The 18,832-nt window shown below is 40.6% G+C and overlaps 1 protein-coding gene across 3 annotated transcripts in view; it reads left to right on the top strand.

Annotated features, from left to right (window-relative positions):
• Nucleotides 1–18,832, top strand: part of MID2 (midline 2) — a 160,722-nt gene that overhangs the window by 90,887 nt on the left and 51,003 nt on the right. For all 3 annotated transcript variants that reach the window (XM_060182618.1, XM_060182617.1, XM_060182616.1), the window contains exons 4-5: nt 16,763–16,870; nt 18,378–18,526. In XM_060182618.1, the coding sequence (XP_060038601.1) occupies nt 16,763–16,870; nt 18,378–18,526 (257 nt within the window). The remainder of the gene's footprint in view (nt 1–16,762; nt 16,871–18,377; nt 18,527–18,832) is intronic.

The raw sequence follows: 18,832 nt of genomic DNA, 5'->3' as shown, positions 1-18,832 counted from the left end.
GAGGCCTCCCTTCCCATTGATACTTTCATACAGAATTCTCCAGGTCCTTGTCCTGAGACTTTTTAGAAATACTTTTCTGTGTTCTTTCCTTGGCCTCTCCATGCTTACATCTTAGAATCTTAGAAGCAGTGTGAGAACTTACTTGGTTAATTTTACTCTTCTACTTGGGTTCTCACTTCCTGGAACCACCTGCCTTTTCTTATATAGAACAAGTTTTCTTCTTTCTTTTCTTTCCCTTTTGTAATCCAGATTCCCTCAGAAAGAATGACTGCTTTCCCAAAAGGTTTCTCTCTGTGATCTTTGTGTGTGAATGTTCCTGGTTTTCTCATAGTAGATTCCTTGTTCTCTGCAGGGAGTATCAGGATGTTGAAGTCACCCCCTCCCCAGAAACACAGTGCTTGGGAAAGAAAGGGAAGGGGTGCTTATGACAGACTTGAGAGCAGTTAAATACTCCCTAAAATCCAGTTCAAGGATGAAGAAGGCATGCCCTGCATTCCTCCCCTTATAGAATCCTTTGTCAGTGGAAAAGGAGGACTGTGGTTAGAACTCTGGGCTGGAACTCAGGAAACCTGTGTTCTGATACTGGCTCCAGCATCCACTAGCTGCAGGAACTTAGGCAGAGCAGCCTATGTGTATCTCTGTCACAATGTAGAGAAATAGAGAGGAAAGAGAGAAGGGGGAGACCTGCAACACTGCTTCCTTGATTGTGAAGCCCCTCCCTGCACAGGTCGGCACCTGGTGATTGAACCTGGATCCTTGCCAATTCTAACAAGTATACTCTATAAGGTGCACCACTGCCTGTGGCCCAGTCAACTATATCTTGTTTCCTTGATTGGGCTATAAATGTCTTGAAGGCAGTGGCCATTACCATAGCATTCTTTTGGAAACTACAGTTCTTAACTGGTCTCTCTGACTATCCTGCCCCCTACCAGTCCATTTTCCACATTGCTGTGGGATTGAGCTTTCTAAAATGCAAAACCCATTGTGTCACTAGTCTCCTGTGACTAACACAAACCCTTCAGTGGCTCTTTATCCCCCTTAAGACATAGATGACTCAAACTTTGCCTATCTTTATATGGAATGCTATTTCACCACCTGCTGCCTATACTTCATTTAATCATTCCACATTTCTGTCTGACTAGACGTCAGGAACACAACGATGAGCATGACACCCACCCTCACAGAATTTACAACCTCCCCCTACAGCACACCCCAATTTCTGATGACGGACCACTGCTCATCCTTTGAGACTTAGCTTTGGTCATCACCTCCTCCAGGAAACCATCACCTATATTCCATGGATCACTTTCCCACTATGTAACCCAAGGACCCTATGTTTACACCATAGAACTCCTATATACCAATTGCCTCCCCCGGCAGACTAAACTCTGAGAGTGGATGCTCTGTGGGTGTTTGGTCCAATTTTTTTATACCCAGCACATGACTTGGTACAGTCTAGGTTTCAGAAAAGGATAGCTGAATAAATGTTACCCTCTAGTGGCTAACTATTGTAAGTACAGTCTATTAATAGTGTGCCATTAATGATCAGCAAAGAACAGTCACTCAACCAGGGAAGGTGACTTTTCCTTTCTTTTGGCATTGGGTAAGTTAACTTTTTGGAATATGTGCTTTCCTTAGACCTAGGTTGTTATTCCAAAATATTTCCAACTCTATTTCTCCCTCCCTGTCTTTGCATAGCTCTCTCCCTCCCTGTATTTGCATAGCTGAAACCTTGTGCTTGTGCTATTTCATTGCTACCAGGGCAACTTTTTCAGGGGAGGGGAAGGGGGGGAAGCGAGAGATACCACAAAAGAAGACCCCCCTCCCTTGGTGGTGTGGCACTTCCATAGGATACCAGGTTTAGCGCCTAGGCCCTGTGCATGACCAAGCATACCCTCTATTCGGTAACCTATCTTTTTCATCTTTCAGTCTCGTCATGATATAGTAAACTACATAAATGATAAAACAAAATCACCATTCTGTATAGTTGTATGAAAAGAAAAATATATGGAAACTTTGTCTCATGTAATAAAATGCAACCAAGCATACGATTTTCCATTACACCTTTATATCTGCACCTACACACAATTATTCATTCAGTAGATATTTATTGAATAACAGACACTGTTCTGGATGTTATGGATGTGACTGTGAACAAAAGAACGTCTTTAACTTTGGAATGCTTGCATTCTAGTTGGAGGAAACAAAATAGAGATTTAAAAATATGTATTTATTGAATAGAGACAGAGAGGAATTGAGTGGGGAGGAAGAGGTGAGAGAGAGGGAGAGAGAGAGAGAATATGAGACTCACAGCCCTGTTTCACCACTAGTGAAGCTTTTCCCCTGCATGTGGGGATGGGCTTGAATCTAGGTCCTTGTGTACTGTAATGTGAGCACTTAACCAGTTTCCCTAGCTCCTGGCCCCATAAATATTTTGTTATTATTGTTGTTGTCTGGGGTTTATTGCAAATATGAGGGCACTTACGGCACTATGCGGTGTCTTGAAGTTCATCCCCACTGCAAGCTGTGTGACCTACAGGTTAAACAGGATGGCAGAGTCCAAAAGCGTCCCCATTTCTTTTGTGTCAGGATAGACGTCAGTGATCTCCAGATCCAGGACTGAGACTTCCCACATGTAGTTATCCCTCCTCTCCCTCTCCTACTCCTGAAGTTTTATGGAGATGTCACCCACTGGGCCCCTCTGGATGTGCTTCATGAGATGTGTGACATAGCCCGCTATCTTGTTGTGGAGCTTCTTGCGGGGAATGATGATGATCTCTTCGCACACTTACTTGCTGGTGTGGAAGTCGTTGTCCAGGTGCTTGTACTATTTCTCGATGGTCACCGGTGCTGCCTCCTTCAGGGTCTTTGTGAGGACGTGGCCCATGTTGGCAGGTCCCTGGGAAAGAGCCTTAAGTAGAGATATTTTAATAGAAGCTGCATATATGTGTAGTGGATAAAAATCTAGGGTACAGTATTAGATGTGAGGTGAGATGTCACTTGTGTGGGAGAATATTAGTTATATCCTAAACGACATAAAGTTGCTTCACTAGACTTGCCTAAAGCATATTAGAGATTCTAGAATTTTCTTTGCTAATATTCTTATATAATCACACAATTCTTAGGACCAGGAAATTGCCACTGGAACATTATCCTACTAAGAAAATGACAGATTTCATTCAACTTTCACCAGTTTCTATAAGCATTCAATCTTCTTCCATGAATATTATCAACTATATAGATTTTTGTAATCATCACCATGATTTGAACAGTATACTTTCTTTTTTAATATTTTATTTATTTCATTATGATAAAGACAGAAATAGATTGAGAGAGGGAGAGAGAAAGAGAGACACCTGCAGCAGTATTTTACTACTGTAGAGGGGAGGACGGAGATTTGAACTTGGATCCTCACACATGGTAACTTGTGCACTTAACTGGTTGTGCCACTGCTTGGCCTCTTGAACAATATACTTTCGTTACCCCAAAAAAGGCCACTTGTGCTACCTCTTGCTAGTCATATCTATCTCTGCACTACCGATGTGGTTTTTTTGTTGTTGTTTGTTTAACCACAACACTGGATTATGGTGGTGTTGGGGATTGAACCTGGGAGCTCAGAGTCTCAGATGTGAAAGTCATTTTATATAACATTATGCTATCTCTCCAGCTCCACTGGTAGTTTTCAGTTGTTTTGTGATTTCCAGAATGTTATATAAGTGGAGTAATATATTCTGTGATTTGCTTGCTTATTCCACTCCTCCTAATTCCCTGAGATCCATTCAAATTGTTGTGAGTAGAATAGTTTTTTAAAATTTTACTGTTGCTGTTTCACAATTTCTTATCCATATCCTCACTGAGGGGCATTTATGGCTGTTTTCAGTTTTTTTTTTTAATAATTCAAATATAAAGCTAATATGAGCAGTCAAGTAAGATATTTTTTCTGTATAGTCATACATGTTCATCTTTCTGAGGTAAATACAGAGGGATGAAATCTAGATCTTATGTCTTCACGGGGGGTTATAAGAATTAGCTGTGCTTCACAAAAGAAGCAAAAGAGTGAAAAGAATACTAGATTGGCAATCAAAGAGCTGATTTCAGCCTTGCCCTCACTATTTACTTCAGTAAAGTAATGAGGTAGGAGCTGAAGATTCATATGGAGTTTTCAAGGTCTCAGAACCCTGCTTCTCAAGAAGTAATAGCTTCCTACTTCTTTTTATGTAAAAGATGTATTCATAGAATACCAGATGCAAACCTAGATTATATTTCTCCCAATTTTTTCTTGCATCTTCTAAGCAGTCAGTCAGCTTTTATGGGAAGGATACAAGGGAGAAACTAATTAACTCTAAAGCTACAAAAGCTTGGAGGACTGATTGTTGAGGAGAATGAACTCTAAAATGAAGTGAAAAATGGAGCCTGGTACAGGGCCATTCCTAAAGCATGTATTGAGCTTTCAATATATATTTTCATAGCACATTTTTGTATAGAAAAACATAGAAGGGAGGCAGGCAGTAGCGCAGCAGGTTAAGCGCACGTGGCACAAAGTGCAAGGACCCACATAAGGATCCCGGTTCAAGCCCCCGGCTCCCCACCTGCAGGGGAGTCGTTTCACAGGCAGTGAAGCAGGTCTGCAGGTGTATGTCTTTCTCTTCTCCTCTGGGTCTCCCCCTCCTCTCTCCATTTCTCTCTGTCCTATCCAACAACTATATCAATAACAACAATAATAACTACAACAAGGGCAACAAAATGGAATAAATACATAAATATTTTTTAAAATTTTTAAAAAGAAAAACATAGAAAATGTGTCATGACTTTTCCGAAAATCCAATATATGGTACAAATTGCCCTCACTTTCTGTTACCAGTATTTGTGATGGTTACACTTCATAATATAAAGATGGTATATTCATGTGCTTATATATGTGTGCATTATTTCCTTTCTAAGTGTTATCTGATATATATGTATATATTTTATGTAAGAAATAAATAAAATATTTTCAATGGTTGGATCATCTACAGAAAATGATAATCTTGAGAAGCAGCTCTGTGAGTAAAAGAAATATGTTTGTGAGCACACCAAGATACTACTGACTGCCAGCAAATTCTGTCTCTTTCAGAGAGAGAGTGAGTGAGTGAGGGAGGGAGGGAGGGAGGGAGGGAGGGAGGGAGAGAGAGAGACAGAGAGAGAGAAGGAACTTACAAACAAGGACAAAAAGGGGAAAACACAAAGTAAAACTTGGTCTGGAGTTTGTATGTTGCACAGAGGCAAAGGACTTTGGTGAATGAGGGGAGAGAAGGGGCTGGGGCTGGTGTGTGTGTGTGTGTGTGTGTGTGTGTGTGTGTGTGTGCGCGCGCGCGTGCGTGTACCTGTGGAGTCCTGATGTATGATGATGAAAGAGAACCCAAGTTGGGAGTGAGAATCTCTGTCACTTACTTTTACTCATCCTCATTGAGTAAAATTGTCATTTCATTTCCCCAAGGCAAAATCTGTTTTCTCTTCCCCATGGTCTAATAGAGCTTTATTTGTATGCTATACTACTCCTTTCGCCATTATTTAATTGTAATTAGCTGAATTCATAGTCATCTTGTTCACTAGACTATAAATTCCTTAAAGGCATAAGGTCAATGCTTTGATTTTTTTATTAGTGACTTAATAGTGGTTTATGAGAAAGACTATAAGATTATAGGACTATAGTTCCACAGCATACCCATCACCAAGTTCTTTGTTGTCCCCCTATATATATATATATATATATATATATATATATATATATATGTATATATGTATATATTATAAAGTCATAGAGACACTTTGGCTAAGAATATGAGTCATGTCCACCATTCTGTCTCACTCAGTAAACCACATAATTTCCATGTGTTGTGTAAGCACTCAATAATGTTTGCTGAAATAAAAAGTCCCTAAAAAGCCTTTAATGTTGGCATTTTAGGATTCTTTAGATGGAAGGGTAAGATCTATTTGGGTAGAAGATTTCATGGTGGGACCAGGCAGTGGTTCATCTGGTTAAGCACACATAGTACATTGCATAAGGACCCAGGTTTAAACCCCTGGTTCCCACCTGCAGGGGAAAGCTGCACAAGTGATGAAGTAGCTCTGCAAGTGTCTGTATGTCTTTTTTTCTCTCTACCTTCTCCTCTCTCAATTTCTCTCTGTCTTTATCTAAATATATATATGAATATGAGATTTCACGGAATAAACTGGGCGGGCAGTGACTATAGGATTGATGATGCTGAAACGGTGATGCCAGTGAAAAGTTTTAGTTTCATATAAACAAGTTTCATATGGGTCTTTTTTTTCCACGCAGGTCTTTGTACAGGGTTCATCCACTACATACATACTGCTTCACCTTAATGTAGAGATTCTGAGTTCCTTCAGAACTTCACAGAACTCTAGGACTGCTGACTGAGGAGTGGGTATGAGTGTCAAAGGTTCTCCTGGGAGTGGCTAAGAGGAGAGACCTATGAACTTTATTTTTCTTATTTTTTATTTTTTATTTTTGCCTCCAGGATTATCGTTGGGGCACAGTGCCAGCGCTACCAACCCACTGCTGCTGGAGGCTATTTTTTCTATTTTGTTGTCCTTGATATTGTTATTGTTGTTTTTGGATAGGACAGAGAGAAATCGAGAGGGGAGGGAAAAACAGAGAGGGGGAAAGAAACATAGACACCTGCAAATCTGATTCACAGCTTGCGAAGTGACACCATCCCCACCACCCCCCCCCCCCCCCCCCCGCCGCAGGTGCTGGTCCTTGTGCTTTGCGCCATGTGCGCTTAACCTGCTGCGCTACCGCCCAGCCCCTGACCGATGAATTTTAAACCCAGGAATAGAGGACCTATTGAATGAGCACTTGAGAGAAATCCCAAGAAAATATCAAATAACTTCTCTTATAGAAGGGAAGGGGTAAAAGGTCTAACCAGGGAGTCGGGTGGTAGAGCAGAGGATTAAGTGCAGGTTTTGCAAAGCGCAAGGACCCGCATAAGGATCCTGGTTCGAGCCCCTGGCTCCCCACCTGCAGGGGAGTTGTTTCACAGGCGGTGAAGGAGATCTGTAGGTGTCTATCTTTCTCTCCCCCGCTCTGTCTTCCCTTCATTCCTCTCTCCATTTCTCTCTGTCCTATCCAACAACGACGACATCAGTAATTACAACAAGGGCAACAAAAGGGAATAAGTAAGTAAATAAAATTTTTTAAAGTCTTACCATTTACATAATGCAGAATAGAAACAATTACCAAAATAAAATAAAAGGAAATAAAATCACCATCTCTTAAACCTTTGCAACTTGCAGCTTTTGTGAACATATTTATTTCCTTGCAGTAAAGCCCTTAAAATAGGGAGATTGATGTATTTGTGTCAGAAAAGGGCTAGAACTAGTGTTGAACTGGGTCAACCCGTGATTTTAACTTTTGGGATGTGGTTAGGAAAGAACTTCAGGAAATGAAGTAGGGTGGGCCAACCCAAAGGAGCTGCCTTTGGGGACAAAAGGAAAAAACACAGAGCACAGAAGATACTTAGAAGAGGACCTGTTCTGTGTTGCTAAGAACTTAAGGTTGGAGGATCAGGGAGGGAGTGCAGGGATAGAACATGGTACTCACATGCGAGTGGTCCCAGGCTCAAACCCAGAGACCACAGTAGAGCTCAACAGTGCCCTGGTTAAAACAGAACAGACAAAAAAAATACATTTGAAAAAGAACTTGGGCTTTGAAGCAGTGGTATTCACATTCTTAATCTTAAAAGTCTCAAAAATGGTGGCTGGGCGGTAGCACAGCAGGTTAAGCGTACATGGCACGAAGCGCACAAGGACCGGCATAAGGATCCCGGTTCGAGCCCCCTGCTCTCCACCTGTGTGTGTGTGGGGGGGGGTCACTTCACAAGCCGTGAAGCAGGTCTGCAGGTGTCTTTCTCTCCCCCCTCTGTCTTCCCCTTCTCTCTGGATTTCTCTCTGTCCTATCCAACAACAACAACAGCAATAGCAATAATAAAAACAACAGCAGCAAGGGCAACAAAATGGGGGAAATGGCCTCCAGGAGCAGTGGATTTGTAGTGCAGGCACCAAGCCCCAGCAATAACACTGGAGGCCAAAAAAAAATCTCGGAAACGGCCCAGTGAAACAGTTCACTTGAATAGTACACTCCTTTACCCTGCACACAACCCAGCTTTGAACTTGACCCCCACTGTACTGATGGAAGCTTTGGTGTCATCACTCTCTCTCCCCTCCCCTCCCTCCTTTTTTATTTTGGATACAGACAGAGACATTGAGAGGGGAGAGAGAGAGAGAGAGAGAGAGAGAGAGGGAGAGGGAGAGACAGCTCTACTGCACTGCTTGTGAAGTTTCCCATCTGCAAGTGGAGACCAGGGGAGCTTAAATCTGATTTCTTGCTTATGGTAACAAGTGTGTCCAATCAGGTGCACCACTGCCAATCCTCTCTCCACCTCTAAAAGGAAAAGAAACCCCCCCAGGAACTGCTCTCTTAAACTGCTCTCTTTTTCTCTCTCTCTCATTGCACAAGTGGCTTACTCCAAATGGTATTTTCTGAGAGGAAAGATCTTTCCATAGACATAACACCATTTAGCTATATGCACTAACCCAAACTGAAGAGTGAAGGTCTACAGACCAGCCTACCGATGAACTAACCAATCAACAGAGAATGTTTACCATATCAAGCTAACTATTTTCAACTAAGGGTTAATTACAAAAGCTAAACAATTCCCTGTATTTTTCAAAGAAAACTGTAGAGGAGGAAAATACCAGTGTTTTCTAGTGCTCTCCAAGCAGTATGACTTGCTTTATTTACATCAAAAAGACAGATTTTCCCTGGAGCATTTCCTATTCCAAAAACACTTACAGGCTCTGCTCTTTTAGGCTGCTTCTTGACATGGAAAGATTTCAATGTCACTGTTTTACCTTTACTTTGGGATTTTGCCTCTTCAAGCCAACTTTCTGCTTGGCCAGTTGTGCCTGGCTGTTTTTATCAACCCCCCCCCCCCAAGCAACTGTAAAAGTCCCATGCTAGCTCCCTTACTTCAGTCTTCATTTTCTCTACACAATGCATTTACTGTAGTGTATTTTCTAATATTTTCCATTGTGATTTTGAATTTTTTTACCTTGATAAATCATTTGGTAAATGTTATTTCCTCATGTAGGAGCAGAGAATGAACCCAGGATTTCACATTGTGCAGTGATTCTGTGAGACCTAATTTTTATTCTGCATTTTTATTTCTTACATCATTAATCTTATAGTATGTATAAAATATATTTAAGGGGCCAGGTGGTGGTGCACCTGGTTAAGAGCACACATTATAGAGTGCATGTACCTGGGTTCAAGCCCCTGGTCCCCACCTGAAGGGGAAAACTTCACAAGTAGTGAATCAGGGCTGCTGGTGTCTCTCTGTGTCTTTCCCTCTCTATCTCCCCCTCCCCTCTCAATTTCTCTCTATCTCTACCCAATAACAAATAAATGAAAATATTTTTAAATGTTTGACAAAGTGGCAATGATATTTGGCCAACAAAAATAGTAATATCTAGGCATATATAGAAGATTAACATAATTCTCTTACCTTTCATGGAAAAATCAGGGAGTCTCAAAGATACAAATAACTTACCATTACCAAGTACTAAGAAATTCAATTTCAGGAATTTCAAACCAGAAATAAAGAGGGAGAGAGAATAACAAAGCACCACTCCACTATCTATGACATTCCCTTGGTACTGCCTTGTGGTACTGAGAATCAAACCCATGGCCTCGCCCATGATACAGCACACATTCAGCCCACTGAATCATTTCCTGAAACCAATCTTTCTTAAGTGTTGGTTGTGTTCAAAGGCATTGTATATTTATTTATTTATTTTAAATTTATTTAAGAAAGGAGACATTAACAAAACCATAGAATAAAAGGGGTACAATTCCACACAATTCCCATAACCCAGTCTCCACATCCCACCCCCTCCCCTCATAGCCTTCCCATTCTCTATCTCTCTGGGAGTATGGATCCAGGGTCGTTGTAGGTTGCAGAGGGTGGAAGGTCTAGACGGCTTCTGTAATTGCTTCCCCACTGAACATGGGTGTTGACTATATTTTATAGTAGGAGAAGCATAGTGGTATAAAGCCTTTCCTTAAAGAGGTTTCTAATTCCCCAATAAAGATTTTTTTTAAAAAGGAGATTTCTGTCTAATTAAAGATTTCCAAGCAAAGGAATGCTTCTCATATTTGACCTTTCCCTTGTATTTCTCTTACCCTCCCTGGGTAGACCCTGTTTGTGCTACAGTAACTTCCAAAGTTATTCTGAAGCTTACCATTGTCTCCTCCCATCAAATCAATTGCAGTTCATCCTTTTATAAAAAGTGAAGTATTGACATTCTGCCACTGTCAGACTCCCCAACCCCCCTTTTTTCCCTAAAGGTGCCACATTGCCTAAAGAATTAAACACAATCTTGTTAACTTGAATCAAAATTCCTTCCTTCCCATTCCTTCAATTTCAGCCCTATTCCATCTTTAAGACACAATTTAGATCTCATTTCATTGAGTGTCTTTTCTCTACTTCTTACTGGAGTGATCTTTCCTTTCAGTTTCCATAGATTATGGTCTATATTATTCATTTGGTATTTAACTTTTTTCTACCATAACTTCTCTTTCCCTCTCTTCCCCCACCTCTCTCTCTGTGCTTCTCTTACCCATCCATATGGTAGATTTGTTGACAGCAGGACTTTGGCACTATGCAACACACTCAAGAGATGTTAATGCATGTTTGATCATGAAGAGAGATGGTTTTTCCTGGTCTGAAGGTATAGAATAAATTATGACAATAGGTGACAAGGAAAGTATGGAAGTAAGAATGTGAATTAATTAGGCTTTTATAGCAATAGTCCAAATGAGTAATCAGGAATTAAACTTTTTTCCCCTATTGTCACCAGGGTTGTTGTTGGGGTTCAGTGTTTCCTTTTTGTTCCTTTTTTTTCTTTCCTTTTTTCCTTATAGAGGTAGAGAAAAGCAGAGTAGAGAGAAAGGGGGGACTATTTCACACCTTGTAGAGCTCCCCCTACCCCTGCAGATGGAGACTAGAGACTTGAACCTGGGTCCTTGTGTATGGTAAAATGTGCACTTTACCAGGGGTGCCACTGTCTGCCTCCCACACCCAGGGATTCAACTTTCTGGTTCCTTGGCTCAGAGTCTCACTGTATTATGAGACAAACTTTAATGTAATTGAAAAGATAAGGAAGGCAAGACTTTAGGGCTGCTGAGAATCTTTTTAGCAGAAGGGGCCAGTATATGTCCCTGGATCTGAGGAGTTCCCTGAACTGGAATAACTAATAATCTAGCAGATATAACAGAAGATAGGAAATCAGAGATGGGAAACTCTATTTGTAGAGATGATTACTTTGTTTTTAGATATACTGAGTTTAGGGTAATTTGAATAACCAAGTGGGCATATCTAACAAGTAGTGAGATATTTTACCCTCCCATTAAATTCAGTGCAACAGATATTTCTGGAATAGATGTTACGTGCCATTAAGTGCATTACAAATGTAGTTAAGCTCAGGACACAGTTCCTAGCTTCTAGAACTCATATGGAAGGTAGGAAGATAGATAAGTAAATTGCTATGGGGGGCTGGTGGTAGCTCAACAGGTTAAGTGCACATGGCACAAAGTTCAAGGACCAGCATAAAAAATCCAGGTTCGAGCTCCCAGCACTCCACCTGCAGGGGTGTTTCTTCACAGGCGGTGAACCAGGTCTTCAGGTGTCTATTTTTCTTTCCTCTTCTATCTTCCTGTCCTCGATTTCTCTCTGTCGTAACCAACAATAACAGCAATAACAATAATAATAACCACAACAATGATAAAAAACAAGGGCAACAAAAGGGAAAAAAATAACCTTCTGGAGCAGTGGATTTGTAGTGCAGGCACTGAGCCCCAGCAATAACCCTGGAGGCAAAAATAAATAAATAAATAAATCGCTACGATATTAAGTAAATTGTGTATTTATTTTTTTAGACAGAGACAGAAGTATAATGAGAGCGACAGACACCACAGCATACCTAAGATTCTTTTTTATCTGGTCTGGACTTGGTTCAAACCTGGGTTACACATATGGCAAAGTAGCACATCCTACATGTGAACTACTTCACCAACTCTGTGTAATTTAGTATTATATAAAGCACAGTGGACATATCAATAGGGCAAGTGCTATCTAAGCAAATGAAAAAACGTTATAGAAGTGACTGTTGGTTTTTAAGCAAGACATGAAAAGTTGAATTTTTGTCAATAAATAAGAAATGCTTTTCCCATGTGAAGGAATTCTTAAATAGAGTATGGATGTGCATTTTATTTTAATGAGAACAAGTAGTCTGCAGTTATTAAAGAGAAAGAGATACCAGTATGAAGATGGATGTCGCAAAAGAGGAAATAATTATCGAAAACTAAAGACAGAGATTTTGTCACTGTAGACTAGAGGGTTCATGTGGCGTGATGTGATTTAAAAGTGTGGGCTCCCGGGATTCAAATTCCACTTCTATTTATATGTGAGGTGTGTGCCCCTGAGAAAGTTACTTGGTCTGTTTATTATTTACTTATTTATTTTCTCTTCTGTTGCCCTTGTTTTTTATTGTTGTTGTAATTAATGTTGTTGTTATTGATGTCGTCATTGTTGGATAGGACAGAGAGAAATGGAGAGAGGAGGGGAAGACAGAGAGGAGGAGAGAAAGATAGACACCTGTAGACCTGCTTCACCGCCTGTGAAGCGACTCCCCTGCAGGTGCGACTCCCCTGCACTTAACCTTCTGTGTTACTCCTGACTCCCATTACTTAGTCTTCATTCTTACATTTTCTCATTAGTGACGTGAGAATAATGGTATATGCCTCTTAGGGTTGTTTGGACAATTGAGAGAGCTAACTTATGTCATCGAATAAGTACAGTGTCTCATATATTGGGATTGTATGTAAAGTTTAGTTAAAGACCGAATTACAAGAAACAAGATCCCACACCATTGTGCACTACATCATCAACAGCTTCAGAAAGACTCTGTAAACAGAGTCTTTCTGTCCTTGCAATTATCACCATGTGCCCTTAACCCTCTGAGCTACCTACCGCCTGACCCCTATTTCTTTTCTTTCTTTTTTTTAAAACTGATTTAATAATGGTTGACAAGATTGTAGGATAAGAGGAGTGCAATTCCATACAGTTCCCACCACCAGAATTCCATATCCCATCCACTTCCATTGGAAGCTTCCCTATTTTTCTTTTTTAAAAATATTTTTATGTATTTATTATTGGTCAGAGACAGAGAGACATTGAGAGGATAAGGGAGATATATATAGAGAGAGGGACACCTGTAGCCCTGCTTCACCAGTAGTGAACCTTTCCCCCTGCAGGTGGGGACCATAGGCTTGGACCTAGGTCCTTGAGCATTGTAATGTGAGCACTTAACCAGGTGCACCACTGCCTGACCCTGTGAAAGTTTCCCTGTTCTTTATCCTCCTGGGGGTATGGACCCAGGATACTTATGGGGTTCATCAGGTCTGGGTTCTGTAATTGTTTCTCTGTTGGACCTGGGGGTTGGCAGTTCAATCCTTACTCCCAGCCTGCTTCTGTCTTTCCCTAGTGGGGCAGCGCTGTGGAGAGGTGGGGTTGCAGGAGACATTGGTGAGGTCATCTGTCCAGGGACATCAGGTTGGTGTCATGGTAGCATCTGCAACTTAGTGACTGAAAATAATTAAGATATAAAGCAGAACAAATTATTTAATAACCAGGAAGCTAAAGATAAGAATATAGCAAATGAGATTTGGAGTCTCCATGTTGAAAGAGCTAAGAAGTCTATTTAGGTATATTTCAAGGGGCCCATGACTTTACCAGTTTTTGCCTGAGCCCAATAGCCAACATGCAGGTGGACTAAAGTATTGTCTGGGGAGATGGTGTCAAAGTTGGGAATAAGACTAGAAAGTTGGATCATGGCAGAGAGTAGCTCCCAAATATGGGATAAGTATATAAATACTGTTAACTGTAGACCCCATCAATCTGATCTGTGGCCCATGTCAATTCATATTCAGCATAGGAACCTGTGTAACCTCTGCATCCCTGTAGGTCTGAGCTCACATTCCATGGTCACAGCTAGGAATATTATAGGCTACACTGATATTAAGACTTAGCTTCCTCGAGGGGCAAAGTATGTTGACCCAGCCTCTCTTTGGAGAGTGGGGAAGTCCTACCATTGTTGTTCTACATTGGGGGCAAGGTTCTGTAGAGGCCCACAAGAGCGTTTAAGATGCTGTTCTTTTTTTTTATTATTCCCTTTTGTTGCCCTTGTTTTTTTTTATTGTTGTAGTTATTGTTGTTGTTGTCGTTGTTGGATAGGACAGAGAGAAATGGAGAGAGGAGGGGAAGACAGAGAGGAGGAGAGAAAAATAGACACCTGCAGACCTGCTTCACCGCCTGTGAAGCGACTCCCCTGCAGGTGGGGAGCCGGGGTTCGAACCGGGATCCTTATGTCGGTCCTTGTGCTTTGCGCCACCTGCGCTTAAACCGCTGTGCTACAGCCTGACTCCCTAAGATGCTGTTCTTGATGGAGATGATCAGTGATGGTGGAGAGAGGGATTTGAAGCAATCCATTGTTTATCCCTCAGACTTCTAAGTCATAGGAGATAAATACGTTAAGATTTCATGTATAAGCGAGACTGCCCCCACCAATTTGCTTATTTTAGTAGAGCCCTATTCCACTCTGACTTTATCCTGGTGCTGGGGATTGAACCTGAGACTTCAGAGCCTGAAGCATGACAGTCATTTACATAACCATTATGCTATTTCCCCAACCCCCTCAGCTTTATAAAGCTGTACTTGAGTAGTCCTTGAAGCAACTCTTACATCCCTGTCTGGCTGTTCTATGTAGTGCTGAAATGGAACTGAACTTTGTCCATTCACCCACCAATCCTGGTGGTGATGAGAAATTAATATGAGAGAAGTTTATTTGAATTCTGGTTTTACCATTTATTCCCTATGTGATGATGAGCAAGTCACTGAAGTCTCTCAACCTCAGTTTCCCTAGCTATAAAATGAGAATAAAATGGCTCTTATATTAAAAAGTTGTGGCAATTACATAAAATAATTTATCTATGATATATTTGGCATACTACATGCTTTAAATACATAAAATCATTTCTTCTTCCTTTCCCTTTATGCTTCAGCAAATTAAACATCCCCTACTCTCCTTTCATCCCATTCTGGGGCCTTCATAGTATCATGTCATTAGCAGTCAAAATAGGGAGAAGAAATCAGTGTACAAAATGACAATGAAGAATGGTGTCTTTTTTTTTTCCAAGTCCACATTGACTTTGCAGTAGAGATATTTTTATGTAGCCGGTGTACCAAAGTAGGGAAAGTATTCAGATATTTAACAGGCTAAGATGAGAAACATCTACCAAGACAATGAAAACTAAGTGAAAGTATAACTGCATGTGCATATATTAATGTTGACATAATATCCATTCACATAGAATGTGAGCTCAGACCTACAGAGATGCAGAGGTCACATAGACTCCTGAGCTGAATATGGGCCCCAGATCAGAACAAATCTATGGGGTTTACAGTCAACAGTATTTATACACCTTTCCCATATTGAGGAGCTACGCTCTTCCCTGATCCAGCTTTCTGGTCCTTTTTCCAGCCATGACATCATCTCCCCAGACAATAACTTGATCCACCTTCATATCAGATTTCAGGCTCAGGGAAAACAAAAACTAGTATAGCCACAGGCCCTTTGGAATATAATATAACTAAAATACGCCTACTAGCTATCTACAAAACGAAGCCTCCCCCAACTCTTCATCTGCACTATTCCAGGCTTTAGGTTCATGATTAGTCAATGGTTTGTTTGGCTTTATATGTTAACTCTCTTTTCAGCCACCAGGTTCCAGATGCCAACTAGACTTTCCTGAAAAGACAACCCCACCATTGAGTCCTGGAGCTCTGCTTCCCCAGAACCCTGCTCCACTAGGGAAAGAGAGAGGCAGGCTGGGAGTATGGATCGACCTACCAATGCCATGTTCAGCGGGGAAGCAATTACAGAAGCCAGGCCTTCCACCTTCTGCATCCCACAATGACCTTGGGTCCATACTCCTAGAGGGTTAAAGAATAAGAAAGCTGCCAAGGGAGGGGATGGGATAAGGAGTTCTGGTGGTGGGAATTGTGTGGAGTTGTACCCCTCTTATCCTATAGTTTTGTCAGTGTCTCCTTTTTATAAATAAAAATTTAAAAGACCAGCTTTCAGCTTAGGAAGTCCTTTTCTGAGCCTGATACCATGCCAAAAAAAAAAAAAAGTTCATCCATACATGCAAAAATTAGAAGGGAACAAGGGAAACAAATATCTGCATTAGGATAATAGATTGTTGTGCCTGTAGAAAGGAATCCTGTTTCCCTGACATACTTATATATCCTTACCTTCTTTCCAAAAGTACAGCAGGAGAACAGGATGCTGGAGAACAGGGAATTGTAAATGGGAATAACATGCCCCCATTTCATCTGTCCTTCTGCTCAGCCTTCCATTAACCATCATGATCTACCAAAGGCACGGAGAGCTTCCTATCTGTGGTGCTTCAATGCCCTTGCATCATTAATATCATCATCTCTACCCTTCTTCTAGGAGTGGATCTTATGAGGGAGGTATGGAAGAAGTTGTGCATGCTTAGCTGTCAGTCCGAACCTTTGAGAACCACCAGGGGACAAAGGCAGCAATCACTGTGTAATATTCTGGACTTTTTTGGCAGGTGAATACTGCTATGCATGAGGCAAAACTTATGGAAGAATGTGACGAGTTGGTAGAAATCATCCAGCAGAGGAAGCAAATGATTGCTGTCAAAATCAAAGAGACAAAGGTAAAAAAAAAAAAAAAAAAAAAAGCACTTCAGTGAGACCAAGGCAGAGTGAACTTCACAAATGTCAAAAGTTTCATCTTGATGAGTTCAGTGTTAACCTGGGTCACAGAAGCAAGAATTGAGCTTGTGGGAAAGGAGGGAGACAAAGCAGAAGCAATATTTGATTTAGCTAAGTGAATCCAATAAAAATGATAAAGTTAATCATTCAGGCAGTCCTGGGATGTTGGAACTCTTTTTGACACAAATACTGGGTTGTTGGTAAAATCATGATCCATTTTTTGCGTAGAAAAATGCATCATGCCTTTTCTGATAACCTTATATTCAAACACAACTAGATTTGGTTGGTGGCTGAATGGATGCACATATTTGGAAAAATCATTGAGTTCTATACTCAAATATGGGAGCTTTACTGTATGTAAGGCACAGTCAATACATGAAAGAAAAAAGGAATAGTAGAAACATGGATCAGAAGTATGGAAGAGCCATGAATAATGGTATGGAGACTTTGTGCTTACTGTGCAAGGTGTTGGGAAGCTGTTCTAGGTTTTTTGTTTGTTTGTTTGTTTTTGTTTTTGTTTCTACGGAATGGTTCAAGTTGATTGACATGGCAGAGGTATATAGAGTAGAAGGCTGAAGTCAGAGAAGAAATTCATAGGGTTTATGGAGCAGTTCTTGCCACTGCTAATAAAAACCTAAACCTGTATAATGGGACCCCATATAGAAGAGAAGAATAGAATCAGCATTGCCAGAAATCAAATGGTAGGAATCATCATCTGGTTAGCTATGAATTTTGAAAGAGAGAAGACTCTAGGTTTCTACCCTGGGCACTAACAGATTGTGGTAAAGAAAGTAAGGTATGGTTCTCCATGCATCTATATGGTTTTTTATTTGGTTTTATGATTAATATATGATTATAAACTCAAGATGTGTGTGCAGTGTGAAAAGTTTTGAGCCTGGAATGATAGCCAATACTTTTTTTCATGCTGGGTGATTCCAAGTAATACAGGAATTGAACTTTTCATGAACACAGATGTATTTGTGAATTCACAGGTATGTGTAAAGATACTTAGAGAAAGATACACAAAGAATTGTAGATATTAATAAAGACAATAGAGGTGTTTTTATAACACACTTGTGAAAATACATTGATAATAAAATGTGAACAACAGTTACCTCTGACTGGCAGAACTTCTTAATATTTTAATTTCTTAAATGTTCTATAATGACCATATAGTAGTTTTATTATCAGGAAAATTAGTCTTATTAATAACAAGAGGGGCTGGATAACCAATAAGATGTAACTGAGTAAGTCACAGTGAAATGAATGGGTTATAGATAGCGAAGGTGAGGTTGACAAGACATATAGAGGTGTGTGGTTAGCATAGGGCCATGGGATGCGAATAGGCCTTATTTTCAGAATCACAGCAGCAGATGTCCATGTTGCTTTACTGTTTTTAATTAAACACTGAATTTTTATCTTATTTATTCTTTTGCTAATTCCATTAAGGTTATGAAACTGAGAAAGTTGGCACAGCAGGTTGCTAATTGCCGCCAGTGTCTTGAACGGTCAGCAGTCCTCATCAACCAAGCTGAGCACATACTGAAAGAAAATGACCAGGCACGCTTTCTCCAGTCTGCAAGAAATATTGCTGAGAGGTGAGTTCCTTATGTTCTTTTGATATGATTGCTCTTGTGAAAAGAGGTCAGCTTCAACTCTGGGCAGGCGTGCATGTAGCAGCTGCCACCTAAAGATTTTTATCAACCAGGTAGTTACTAAACCTGAGTGATAAATTGCTCTGTGGATTTCTGTGCTCTCTCTCCACTTCTACAGGTTGCTAGTTCTTCTTTAAAAAATGTGGGTGTGGGGAGATAGTATAGTGGTTTTGCAAAAAGACTTTCATGCCTGAGGTTCAAGCCCTAGCACCATCATAAGGCAACACCAAGCAGTCTCTCTTTCAATTT

The sequence above is a fragment of the Erinaceus europaeus genome, chromosome X (genome assembly GCF_950295315.1).
Source record: "Erinaceus europaeus chromosome X, mEriEur2.1, whole genome shotgun sequence".
Lineage (NCBI taxonomy): Eukaryota > Metazoa > Chordata > Mammalia > Eulipotyphla > Erinaceidae > Erinaceus > Erinaceus europaeus.
This window is presented reverse-complemented; position numbering and strand designations above follow the sequence as displayed.